The following is a 13,373-nucleotide window of genomic DNA, read 5'->3' as shown; positions in this document are numbered from 1 at the left end:
ATCACATTTATGATCTAGTAATGTTGGGGAATACATGTTTTAAATTTCAACCTGATTAGAGGCATGGTCTGGCAGCCAGAATTATTTATTTATTTATTTTGATATGGGTTATTTTATTTTATTTTTTGAATTAGACTCACTTGGCTGTGCCAAGATGGGTTTGAGGGTAGAGGAGTCAGTGTGACCACTCCTCATTTTCATAAATGCCAACGTGAGCCAATGAAAAACGCCAAGAATTCACCAGGTTTCGGAAAAGCGATGACAATAGAAAACCTCTAGAAAACCAAGACGCCGAGGTGAACAACGAATAGCCAAGATCTTGTGAAAAAAGCCAAGGAGTGGTCACACTGAGAGGAGTAGCAGCTGAAACCCGAATCCTATCCAGGTTCCTCCTGATGACTTCATCTTTGCTTTTTGCTTGTTCGGGTTCTTTCTGATTACTCCAAAGCAGGACTGGACCTATTTGGTCTTCCATTTAATTGGAATTGAATTAATTTTAATCCTATTCTCAATTCAATTGAATAATAATAATAATAATAATAATAATAATAATAATAATAACAAAACATCATGGGTCAGGGTCAGGAGTCCGATCAAAGCGGGACATCTTGGTACGCATTCATCACTTCCAGCAGTTATAAAGTGGCAGTTTTAGTTACGTCTCATTAATTACATAACACACCAGTACACAAACACCACATGTTTGTACAAACACACAAACACAAACATTTACCTGCAAGAGAGAAATTACAAATTAATGGAAAAAAAAATGTGATGGCCAAACACTTTTGCCCAGTTCTGAACATATATATATATATATATATATATATATATATATATATATATATATATATGTATATATATATATATATATATATATATTTATTGATTCATATTGCTAATTATTTCCATTGTTCGTCGGGAAACAGCTGTGCTATTGTAAATAATCCATGACTAATTTGAGTTATGGGTGCTCACTCATTGGCACACACTTGTTCGAAACATACGTTGAATCGGCACAACCACTCTGGAAGGAACTGGGGTATTTCTGGACAACTTCTGTGGCATTCTGAGAAACTGCTCTTTAATGGATGAACATGGTTGACGATTGGTCTGAGAGTCTGTATCCTCATTGTTTGTCCGTTACACATCGTGCTGGCTGCAGGGGAGGGATCACGCAGAGTCCCCGACGACACGGTGCGCGATGAACGAGGACGCTTTGCTCGATTTCACGGCGCTTTCACCGGCGGGTTCTCGGCTGGATACTTCAACAGCGTTGGCAGCAAGGAAGGTATGGAGCCCGCTTCACCGTCATAAACTCAGGACTCACCCAACCTTTACAGGAGATGCTTCGATCCTAAAACCATACTTTTATTTAATGAAATACCGAGATCATGCCAAAAAAAAAAGAGTGAACATGGACAAACCCACAACAGGGTTAAGAGGAACAGGCAGACAAGGGATATATGAACTAATAATGTGAAAGTGAGAAAAAATTCCGGCCACGTGGACAAGACGAGGGATTTGGTGAGAATCAAAATGTGCGCGTGTGTGCGTGCGTGCGTCCGTCCGTCCTTCCTTGGTGCTGTGTCTGCGAGCCCACACTTGAGGGGAAACTGAAGGTCGAATTCAGTTATTCATTTGAAGCTAATTATTATTATTATTTCTTTCGTTCAACAAATTACAGCTCACAGATCTGAGTCCAAGTTGGACAGCCAAGTCTCACAGCACTGTCTGTTGTTGGGTGGCTTGCCCTAAATCCTTCATCAAATTTCCATAGGTGACACTCATTCACAGTCTGACGTGATGAATGGTCTGATCTGGTTGGCCACAGTCACACGCTGGGCTGTCTTTGGAATTCCATTTGTGAAGGTCAGGTGATGTCCTTGCATGGAGAGTGCAGATCCTGTTGAATGCAGACCACTGTTTCCAGGACATCTTGGTACCCGGTCACCACTGCCAGCAGTTATAAAGTGGCAGTTCTAATTATTTATGTCTTTTATTTACCTTCGCCACCGAAGGTGAAGGAAGTCATGTTTTCGCCCCTTTCTGTTTGTTTGTGTGCAGGATATCTCAAAGTTGCGGACGGATCCGGATGTAATTTTGTGGACAGGTTGGGTGTGTGACACGGACGAATTGGTTAGATTTTGGTGAAGATCTGGATCCGGATCCGGACATGATGATTATTTAATTTTATAAATGATTCTTCACCATTGAGACAAAGGGCCAAAACGATATGATATTGTATAGCATGATATTTCAAACTTGTATTGGACCCGATATGTTCTCATGGATCAGGTAGTACGTGGTGGAGGTATTCGCTCGACCGAGTGCCCTTCTAGTTAATTATGTAACACGGCAGTACTCGCACACCACTAAACAAGTCCTGGCGAGGGTGTGCAACCTCTGATTGCTCTTTTTCTTGTTTTGATTTGTGATTCTTATCGGATGATGCAATGTATCTCTGTTGGTACGCAGCATTGGATGTGTGCACGAGGGTTCTTCATTCTTGTTTCACAATAACCTGAAGAGTAATTGATGAATCGACGTTTTGATTGCCATCATTATGAGTGAATGACATTTTGTACAGGATGGGTCCCAAGCTCATTTTCTTCGTCGCGGAAACAACGTGGAGAGCGGAAAGAGCAGCAAGCGGAGGATTTCATGGACGAGGAGGTGAGACCAGTGGGGAGAGTTTGATCAAGGTTGTGGGTTTCATTAAGATTGAGGTTATGGGAGAGGTAGTTACATGCCAGCGGATATGGGATAGGTAGTTATTCGCTTACATCTGTGGTTTCTTCCATAATGTGTCCAGAAGTCCATTCCATGCGATTTCCTTAATTATTTATTGGTGTGCAGCCTGTGGCTGCTTGGTTGCATCATTTTCTGGGGGTACGGCTGTGCCGCTGATGCCCGTTACCAGCACGCTGGTACTCATTTTGGCGACCTCGGAAGGATGACAGGCTGAGTCAACCCTACCTGGTGTTAGTTCAATTGTACGACGGGGGCTTGAACTCAAGACCCAAGGATCTTAAGCCTAGCACCTTAACCGTTAAACCAACACCAGGCCTTTGCTCGTACTCGATAATAACAGACTATCCATTCGATTTCAGTAATAAGGGCCATTGGGTTATAGATGCAATTACTTTATTTTAATTGTAAAGCTTCACTGGTTATTTAGCCAATTTCTGCTCCTGTGCACCATTTTGGTCATCACCGGTATGTCCATCCATCCATCCATCCGGACCATACTCTGTACAGAGCGTTGGTGCTGCCGAAGCAGTCTCCTGGGCTATCGTGAACAATCCTGGATGGGTCACCACTCTGACGCAGGATACTCAAATGGCTCAATCATCCCAGCAAGCTGGTACTCATTTCGCCGACCTCTGAAGGATGACAGGCTGAGTCAACCCCACCTGGTATTAATTCAACGAGTGAGCGGGATTTGAACTCAGGACCCGAGGATCCCAAACACACCACTTTGCCTTAGCATTAAGCCAACACCAGGTATATATGCTTGGTGTGTGGACGTATACAATCAGTATGGTGATGATGATGATGATGATGATGACAGTGATGACGGTGACATGAAGTAGAACTTTCCAGGGTACTATGGCTTACTGAATACCTTGATATTAAAACAATGCGAGGTGTGAGACGAGGATTTATATCGTCGTGTTTTCATAAATTCCAATGGGGGATGAGACTCTCACATTTTATTTTATTTTTTTCCTTGTTGTGTTCCACTCCAAGCATTCACGTTTATTTGGTTACGGGAGTTAGTGTTACTTGAGTTAGTGTTACTTGTTCGTGTTACGGGAGTTGGTGTTACCTGTTCCACTTTTTGTGATGTGAGCCTGCTGCGAGTGACCGGCGCCGTGTATTAACTGCAGCACCCTGTCAGCAGAAAGTAAACACCCCTGGATGTAACCAATGTATCGTTTTAATGATCCGTTAAACGAACACAATCAAATGGATTACATGTATTCGTACCTGGTAACATATCTTTTGGTATCACACAGTGCTTGAACATCTAATATGGAGTCCGTGTTGTTGCATCTCCTTCCCATAACTTGTCAGCGGCTGGCTTTTCCGCACCTCAGGTCAGGTAGGTCAGGTAGGTCAGGTATGGGAGCATGTGCCAGAACAGCGCGTCGCTGTGTCCACTTTCCACCGGTACTCCAGGGGCCTCCATCTGGCCATCCCCCAGGCAGATGCCAGGCCCATCCCCATCTCCTTGAGATGATGGTCAACCTGCTGCAACCACGAGGCACGTGGTCGGCCAATTGGCCTCCTCCACTCACGAGACTCCCTCGCTGAGAGTATCTGGTGAGCAGGATCAGCGTCAGGAATATGAGCCACATTTCCATACAGCCGCAACTGACGCTCACGGACTATGCAGGTAACAAATCTCATCCGAGTCTCTCTCAGCAATCGCTCGTTGGACACAAAATCTGACCAGCGATAGCCAAGGATTCTCCGAAGGGACCTGGTACCAAAGGAATTAAGTCTCCATCTCAGATCCCTGGTCAGAGTCCAAGTCTCGCATCTATAGAGCAAGACTGGAAGCACCAAGGACCTGAAGACTCGGACTTTCGTCCTCCCGCGCAGGTACCGGCAGTGCTACACCCCATGATCCAGTGAATCCATGACTCCCCAGGCCCGACCCAGACGTCTATTGACCTCTGACTCGCAGCCAGCAGAGACATGAATATCACTGCCAAGGTAAGTGAATCTCTCCACGACCTCAACATCCTCACCACAAACAGACACTGACAGGACAGCAGCATCCAAGATGTCACCGAAAGACTGGATCTTAGTTTTGACCCAAGAAACCCGTAATCCCAACGGCTACGACTCCTCATTCAGCACCTCGAGGGTCTCCAAAAGGATGTCTAAAGTCTCCGCAAAGATGACTGCATCATCTGTGAAATCAAGGTCCGAGATCTTGACATTCCCAAACGATGCACCGCAGCTTGATCTCTCTGACATCCTCCCTAAAATCCAGTCCATACGAGTGCTGAAAAGTGTGGGGGCAAGTACACACCCCTGACAAACTCCAATAACAACTGGAAATAAGTCAGAGATGGTACCACCACATCTCACACCACTCTCAGTACCAGAGTAGAGTTCAGACATCAGATCGATCAGTTTTGGTGGCACCTCATGAAGACCAAGAATCCTCCAGAGGGCATCAAGAGGACATGGTCTATCTCCTTTGCCACACCGCCAGCGTTGGAATACCAAGTCCAGCGATGAGCGTGTGGGCGCTGAAACCATGAACCAGCCACCCTAAGTCCACAACCTCTTGCAAAGTCAAGGAACTTAGTGCTATTCTGGTTCATAGTTCCTGACCCGTGGGGACCAACACATGTCTCAGTTCCAGTTGATGCGTTGAAATCCCCCAAGATTATAAGTGTATCTCGTCTGTGGCACTGATCAACCGCAGACTCGAGCGTGGCGTAGAATGCGTCCTTCACGGTGAGATCACTCGCCTAAGTCGGAGCATAAACAGAGACCAGGGAAATGACACCTTAGGAGTGACGAATCCTTGGTCTCATAATACGCCCGTTGACCGGTGTTACCTCAATTATCATTGGGGTCAGCTTATTGGACACAGCTACAGCAACTACTTGGGTATGGTAACAATCAGAGCGACCAGACCAATAGTAGGTGTGACCACCCACCATTATCTCGCCGCAATCCGGTCTCCGAACCTCAGAGAGAGCTGCAATACCGATGTCCAAACGCTTGAGCTCAGATGATAACAGAGACAGGTGATCATCCTCTCTTAGGGATAGGACATTCCAGGCACCCACCCGAAGGGATCGCCTCAGGTTAACCCAAGGAGACGCTGTCAGCACCACTCCGACACACTCTCCCGCACTCTGACCCAGGGATGTTACCCCGTGGTTTCCCTCCTATCATCAAAGATTGGGAGTCCCGAAGGCTTTGCCCTAATCCCGTCATCCGGCGAGCTGCCCTGCGAAGGGAAGCTGCACAGGAGGTACTCCCACGGAGTGGGTTTTCAGATTTTTTTTGCGTTTTGTGGAATGAAGGGTTTTACGGTGGTCGGAGTGCAAATCCTGCCACCATCCTCCTAATAAAAAAGTAACCCAACTGCAGGAGGACGTCCACCGACACAGTTGGGCACTAGATATGGATGGCCGTTGACTCACAAGGAGCTCCTCCGCCCTTTGACTGGTTTTGTTTTTAATCCTGCTGGGTGTTCATATCACATACACCCTCCTCACCAAAAAAACCTGGTGGGGGAGACTGTTTAGACGGTTCCGCACCTCCCGATCCATGATGTCAGACATTGCTCGATGTTGTTCATGTCAGGACTCTCTGGTGCCCGGGAAAGAATCTGCGGCCCAGTCCATCTCGTCTGGGAAGAGATGGTTCTTGAGCTGCAGCACATGGAACCACTTTCCCACAATAAATGTGTAACCAACTGCAAAATACCTTGCTGGTATCGTGGTAAGAGGGTTACTTGTATATCAGGAAGGCATGTTGCAGTTGGAAACAAAGTTTGACTTGATACAGGAGCAGAAAAAATATGAATGAAAAGAGCATTTTCCAATGATTCATCACACAACGGCACTCGGTAGAGTGTGTACTTCTGCCGGGATGAACGGTTTCAGTTTTGTATCCCACTCGTAGGCCAGATCTGGATCTGGATTCGGACCTGAACCAAAATCGAATCTGCTTGTTCTCGTCACTGAACCAACTCATCCACATTGTTTTGTCATGTTCACAGACAAACAACCAGGGGTGAAAACACAACCTCGGTCCACTTTCGGTGGGGCAGGTAATTGGGGCTCGTTCAGCTTCAGAAATTTTGTGATTCAAATCAGTCGGTGTCACGGAAATCCCTGGTAAAGGTCACTCCATCTCTCGAGATATACTGAGTATCACGAGGTGCATATTCCATTCCGTAATTCATTTGTTTGTCATTGCGTTCAAACAAGGAATAAATAATGTTATCTTGATCTATTCCTAAGGCCGAAGTCACATTTGCTCTACGGCGAAGCTACGGCGGCCGTACGCCCTCTGAATTGACAAACGTGTGGCGGCCGCAGAGTTTCTGCGGTGGCCTCAGGGTGGCCCTACGCCGTTTGGCTATATTTTACAGGCCGTAGGGCTCGCCGTGGAATTATCACGCGGAGTTATAACTTTTTTCATTTCTACGTTCGCCGTAGCAATTCGACAAGCCGAAAAAAAAAAAGAACCCACTCGTTACCATCCGTCTGGCCGCACGTTCGCCTTAGGGCCCCCCTGCGGTCGCCTTGCGGTCCCCCTGTGGGCACCTTGCATCTGCCTTGAAAATTCTATGGCCGCCGCAGGAATGCCCTAAGGTCACCGTGCGACATCAAATCAAAGACCGTACGGCACCCCCACATTTTCGGTCTCCACAATTTCTAAATACCCCGTGCGGCTCCCCGAATAATAAAAACATATGTGACTGCTACATTTTGTGACCGTGGAAATACTGCGGCCGCCGTATAATTGCTAGTGGCCGTAGATTTTGTAGACCCCACGGCCGCCGTGGCAAATGTGACTTAGGCCTAAGCAGACTACAATTACAGTAGGCTGATGGATGGGCTGGTACGTACATCTTTTGGCTGCCCATGCAGGACTTTGGTGAACACGGCATCGCTCCGCGCCGCGTGGTCGCGACCGACGTGTTCGCTCGGGAAGTCGCCGGAGAGGAAAACGAGCGAGCTGGGTTAGCGACCCGGGCAAGCACTGGGGACGGCGGCACCTCTCCAGCACGAGGGCGACAGACACTCGAGAAACTGGTGGCTCCTGTGAGGTATGCTCCTTTAACTGACGTTTGTCGTGAAGCGGGTACGAAGGTGCCGAGTTACCTTGGATTGGTGAGGCTCAGTCATCACGTGCATGCTCATCCATGATGTTTGAATTGTTTGGATTCCCCTTTCCATTTGTAACAACGTTGCATCTCTCTCACTTTACTTTCCCTATTTGTGTTCTTCTAACTCTTTCATCTTTCTGATTAAATCGCTTTGGAATTGCTCCAATTCCTGCTTCGAGTCTGCCTCGACTCTCCCTCGCACCGACCACTCTCCGTATTCCAGGGTCGGCCTCGGCGAGCGACTGCTTTCCCGGCTCGGATGGCGTCTGGGACAGGGTGTCGGACCCCGGCTCAAACGGAAACCGCAGCTGAAGCGTCCCGGTACCATGGCGATCGTGTCTCGATCCACTGAATTATAATTTTGGTTGAATTTGTGAAAATGTATTTGCTCGAACCTTCCCCGTCCCAGTTCTTTATTTTCTTTTCTCTTATTCTTTCTTTGTTCCAAGTTGCGGCGAAGTCCAAAATGTACGGGTGCCAGCTCCCCCCGTCCAGTACGTGGAAGGTACAGGTAGGAAAGGGTTGGAAACAGGTGGATTGCAAGGGGTGAGGAACCTGAAGGGAATGATCAATAGTATTTGTTTTCACTGATTAGGATCTGTCTGTTGAATGACATCCTTTGACTGTTTAATACGTTCGCGATGACACGTTTTCTCGATGCCCTCACCCAGGGTGGTAACAGTGAGGGTGAAGAAGAAGACGAGGACGAAGAGTTTGCTCCGAGCCACGCGACGTTCGCTCCAAGCGACATGGTTCCCTTAACGTTCGTTCCCCTGCCTCTCCGGCGGGGACTTGGCTATCGAGGCCTGGACCAAAGTTCGCTTGGTCCTTCGTTCCTCTTACCTACTCTGGAACTGTTTGAAGTGGACACCAAAGGGTCTGCGCAACACCAAAAGAAAGCAGTTAGAATTAGGGGACAGGTACAGGAAGGACTGTGAGCACTCTTGCAAATAATGGATCTGTATACAATGCAATGTCATTCTCATGGAGGTGTTGTGGTGAAGGATTTAATGGAAAAGTTAATCATTCTTGGTGGTGTTTCTTTCACAAAGTGTTCGGACCATTCATCTTGCACTCACAAAACCATAATTCACCAGGAAGACTAAAATGGGGGAATAACAAAGAGGTTAGTGATCAGCTTCAGCAGGTCACATGTTCAAGAATAAATTGGGAGTGATGAATGAGAATTGAGTGGGTGATGAAGAGGTGATTCAGAGGAAAGTGCAGAAATGAAGATGTAAACGCTGCCGGGACAAACAAATTACTCTTGATATCTATCGGTACTTGCCAAGGATGAGCACTAGGCCAGAGTTGGTTTCACGTTGTTGGCTTGGGAATGTGCGATGCCCTGTTTCATTGCGACACTCCTTGTGTGCAGGCGTTCGGTGTCGGCTTGGCGGACCACGATGATGACGAGGATGACCCTGTGTACACGGTCGATCGACCCGAGCGTTACGACTTGGAGCTGGGTGGGCCTGAACCCGAACAAGGCCTCGGCTGGACTGGGCCTCCCTCGGTCACTGGTACACCGAACACTGATCCCTTCATGTACACGGGTGACACTACAGACACGATTTGAGTTTTCTCACAAGTGGTGCATGGTGATGCCCTTGCTGTCACGTGGTGCATGGTGATGCCCTTGCTGTCACGTGGTGCATGGTGATGCCCTTGCTGTCACGTGGTGCATGGTGATGCCCTTGTTATCAGGTGGTGTGTGGTGATGTCATTGCTATCATGTATGTGTGTGGTGATGCCCCTGTATTGATGGATGTTTATCAAAGAAAAGGATGCAAGGCTCACGAGACACATCCTCAGCTCAGGTGGAAACCCACTTCCTTTTTCTACTGGTCTTACCGATGACTAATGCTTTATATCAAAGCTTTTACAAATCGTATTTTCCATAGGTTATAAAAGGGGAGAGAAACATCGTCCTGGAACGGCGCTTCCTGGCTTTCAAGCAGCCATTCAGCCAGTTGATCCAGACAAAGTACGTCCAGGTGTCCGACTGGTTGCACCTGTTGGGGGTTCTTTTGGTTTGTGAAAGTGTCTGATGGAGAGGGATCAGGGAGGAGGGGCTAACATCTTATTTACCTCTTTATAATAATGTAAAGGAAGAGAGGAGCAATGGATTGAAGGAGTTCAACCTGGTCCACCTCATTTTATTGCGAAGTGACTGAGATTTGAGATTGTAATGAATAAAACACATTGTAATTAGTAAACTTCTTTTGATTTGCTTTCCCAGTCCTTCTCTCCTCCCAAACTACCCAGGGGTTACTGCCCATGCCCCCCATTCCTGGCTCCAGGGGAAGCCGTTTCTCAGGTTGTGCCCGAGGTTGGTACGGGGGTGAAGGGTCGTCATGAGTTGGACGCATCACAAAGAGCACAAATGTTGGAGATTCCTGCACAATCCGTAACCCCAGGTTGGTTCACGATCCATTATTTAATAACAATGATATTAAAGGGAAATGCCTCGTTTAAAAAAACTGCCGATCTGTTGTGACCTCGTTGCCTTTGGTTCTCCAAGCTGTTCAAGAGGCCACGACACCCAAAGCACCCAAGTCGGTTTTCGACTTGCTTTCCGAGGCCGACCGCTCTCGCCTGTTACAAATCAGACGAGGTCTTCACCCAGCCATCCCTCAACCTTCGCAAGCTCCCCCTGGCCCCATTTGTCCGACTCCATCCCCGACCGTATCTGCGACATCTGTAAACCCTACTTTTACTCCTTTCACAAACGACCTTGGAAAGCAGGTGCGCTATGCGGAGTTTCTGCAGATGCTGAAAGCTGGGAAAAGTGGTGAGTTGGGGAAGTCGTTCAGGCATAAGTTTTCTGTTGAGGTATTTCTTTGTTGACCAAAACCACGTGTGTATCCGATGGCACCGCCAGAGAAGGCGGTGGCTTCTGGTCTAACTGAGTGGGAACGGGAGCGAGAGCGAGAGGAATTCGCACAAGCAGCGGCCATTTTTCATCCACTGCATGCCGCCATGGCTGCACGCTTCACTTCCGGGTCTGAAGACACAGAAGAGGACAAGGTGGAGGTTCCTATACAAGAGGAGGTAAGATGTATATGATTGTTGAACCCAGATCCAAGCTCTGGTAATCTTTGAACAAAAATTATTTTGAATATAAGAAATGAGATGATTGTTGTATTCATGAAGATTCCATATCTGATCCACACAGAAATAAAAAGTGGAGAATACAATTAGTTGGAGGTGGAAGAGAGAGCCTGGAAATTTGGTGAATGTCAGAGGAATTATTTTGCAGTGGTTTGTGTTTCCCTGCTAGGCTGACTCGTCGGTGAAGGCGGACGCTGCCAAACTCAAAATGTTTGGAAAACTGACACGGGAAGAGCTCGAATGGCACCCTGATCAACTGCTCTGCAAGCGATTCAATGTTCCTGATCCCTATCCTGGGTGAGTGTGGCCCACTGATCCCTATCCTGGGTGAGTGTGGCCCACTGATCCCTATCCTGGGTGAGTGTGACCCACTGATCCCTATCCTGGGTGAGTGTGACCCACTGATCCCTATCCTGCGTGAGTGTGGCCCACTGATCCCTTTCCTGGGTGAGTGTGGCCCACTGATCCCTATCCTGGGTGAGTGTGGCCCACTGATCCCTATCCTGGGTGAGTGTGGCCCACTGATCCCTATCCTGGGTGAGTGTGGCCCACTGATCCCTATCCTGGGTGAGTGTGGCCCACTGATCCCTATCCTGGGTGAGTGTGGCCCACTGATCCCTATCCTGGGTGAGTGTGGCCCACTGATCCCTATCCTGGGTGAGTGTGGCCCACTGATCCCTATCCTGGGTGAGTGTGGCCCACTGATCCCTATCCTGGGTGAGTGTGGCCCACTGATCCCTATCCTGGGTGAGTGTGGCCCACTGATCCCTATCCTGGGTGAGTGTGGCCCACTGATCCCTATCCTGGGTGAGTGTGGCCCACTGATCCCTATCCTGGGTGAGTGTGGCCCACTGATCCCTATCCTGGGTGAGTGTGGCCCACTGATCCCTATCCTGGGTGAGTGTGGCCCACTGATCCCTATCCTGGGTGAGTGTGACCCACTGATCCCTATCCTGGGTGAGTGTGACCCACTGATCCCTATCCTGGGTGAGTGTGGCCCACTGATCCCTTTCCTGGGTGAGTGTGGCCCACTGATCCCTATCCTGGGTGAGTGTGGCCCACTGATCCCTATCCTGGGTGAGTGTGGCCCACTGATCCCTATCCTGGGTGAGTGTGGCCCACTGATCCCTATCCTGGGTGAGTGTGGCCCACTGATCCCTATCCTGGGTGAGTGTGACCCACTGATCCCTATCCTGGGTGAGTGTGGCCCACTGATCCCTTTCCTGGGTGAGTGTGGCCCACTGATCCCTTTCCTGGGTGAGTGTGGCCCACTGATCCCTTTCCTGGGTGAGTGTGGCCCACTGATCCCTTTCCTGGGTGAGTGTGGCCCACTGATCCCTATCCTGGGTGAGTGTGGCCCACTGATCCCTATCCTGGGTGAGTGTGGCCCACTGATCCCTATCCTGGGTGAGTGTGGCCCACTGATCCCTATCCTGGGTGAGTGTGGCCCACTGATCCCTATCCTGGGTGAGTGTGACCCACTGATCCCTGTCCTAACTATGTAGAGCTTACCTGTTGTTGTAATTGCTTCATGGATGATCACCTGATTGTGAAAAATGAAAAATAACCTTACTCATTGTGGCAATGACTCATTTGCATACAACTGTGAACCTTTTTTTGACAGTTGTAGTATGGTGGGGTTACCAACGGTGACAAAAGATAAGTTTTCCCTTTTTAACTTCCTTTCGGCCGAGGCAGTGTCAGCCCATCCTCAGTCTCAGCCTCAGCTTCCTGTGGTCCAGGCAGCGCTGTGTGAAGCGGCCTTGCCCGGTAAGAAAGTTAGAGCTTGCCCAATTAGCTCCAATATTTTAGTTCAATCCCACAGAGGAAATTCTCCTCATTGGCATGTGATTTATTATTAATTTATTTGTTGATACAACCCAATCATCAGACATTTTCTAACGTTTTGTGTCCTTTTCACAGCCCTCTCGACTCCTCCCATGCAATACGACTCCACAAAGACTTCAGATCTCGCAGCTCGGGACCACCTGTGTCCCATCGCCACTCCCACTGCACTGGATCCTCCAAAAAAGGTGGTCGAAGGATCGACTCCCCACCCTGCCACCACAGTTTCCCTGAACGACGGACCTTCTGAGACGTCAGGACCTGAGGTACGAATGTCACATCAAAATGGCTTGGAGGTGTGAGATAACCTTGAAGCCTCGTCATCCCTGCATGGCGATCGCACATTCTTTAGTTGATATCTGTGATCGTGATGTCCTGGATACCCCTGGTGGGTCTGTGCAGGGAGGACAAGTTGGAAGACCCTCTATGGATCTCTTCAGGGCCATCTTTGCTAATTCAAGTGAATCAGACATATCAGAAGATGACCAATTGGAAGAGGAAGAAGCAGCGTCGGTGAAAGTGGACCCAACAACAAATG

General features: G+C 48.4%; 1 protein-coding gene across 1 annotated transcript in view; it reads left to right on the top strand.

Moving 5' to 3' along the window:
- Positions 1-1,065: 1,065 nt before the first annotated feature.
- Positions 1,066-13,373, top strand: part of GPATCH1 (G-patch domain containing 1) — a 17,449-nt gene continuing 5,141 nt past the window's right edge. The window contains exons 1-15 of the mRNA XM_085856797.1: positions 1,066-1,291; positions 2,591-2,676; positions 7,638-7,816; positions 8,100-8,197; positions 8,326-8,387; positions 8,548-8,796; positions 9,255-9,399; positions 9,781-9,863; positions 10,119-10,296; positions 10,401-10,670; positions 10,761-10,930; positions 11,160-11,287; positions 12,615-12,760; positions 12,914-13,101; positions 13,238-13,373. Of these exons, the coding sequence (XP_085712923.1) occupies positions 2,665-2,676; positions 7,638-7,816; positions 8,100-8,197; positions 8,326-8,387; positions 8,548-8,796; positions 9,255-9,399; positions 9,781-9,863; positions 10,119-10,296; positions 10,401-10,670; positions 10,761-10,930; positions 11,160-11,287; positions 12,615-12,760; positions 12,914-13,101; positions 13,238-13,373 (2,044 nt within the window). The 5' untranslated portion in view covers positions 1,066-1,291; positions 2,591-2,664. The remainder of the gene's footprint in view (positions 1,292-2,590; positions 2,677-7,637; positions 7,817-8,099; positions 8,198-8,325; positions 8,388-8,547; positions 8,797-9,254; positions 9,400-9,780; positions 9,864-10,118; positions 10,297-10,400; positions 10,671-10,760; positions 10,931-11,159; positions 11,288-12,614; positions 12,761-12,913; positions 13,102-13,237) is intronic.

Source organism: Eptatretus burgeri, chromosome 15 (assembly GCF_056783735.1).
Source record: "Eptatretus burgeri isolate ZD-2024b chromosome 15, Ebu_testis_v1, whole genome shotgun sequence".
Taxonomy (NCBI): Eukaryota; Metazoa; Chordata; class Myxini; order Myxiniformes; family Myxinidae; genus Eptatretus; species Eptatretus burgeri.
This window is presented reverse-complemented; position numbering and strand designations above follow the sequence as displayed.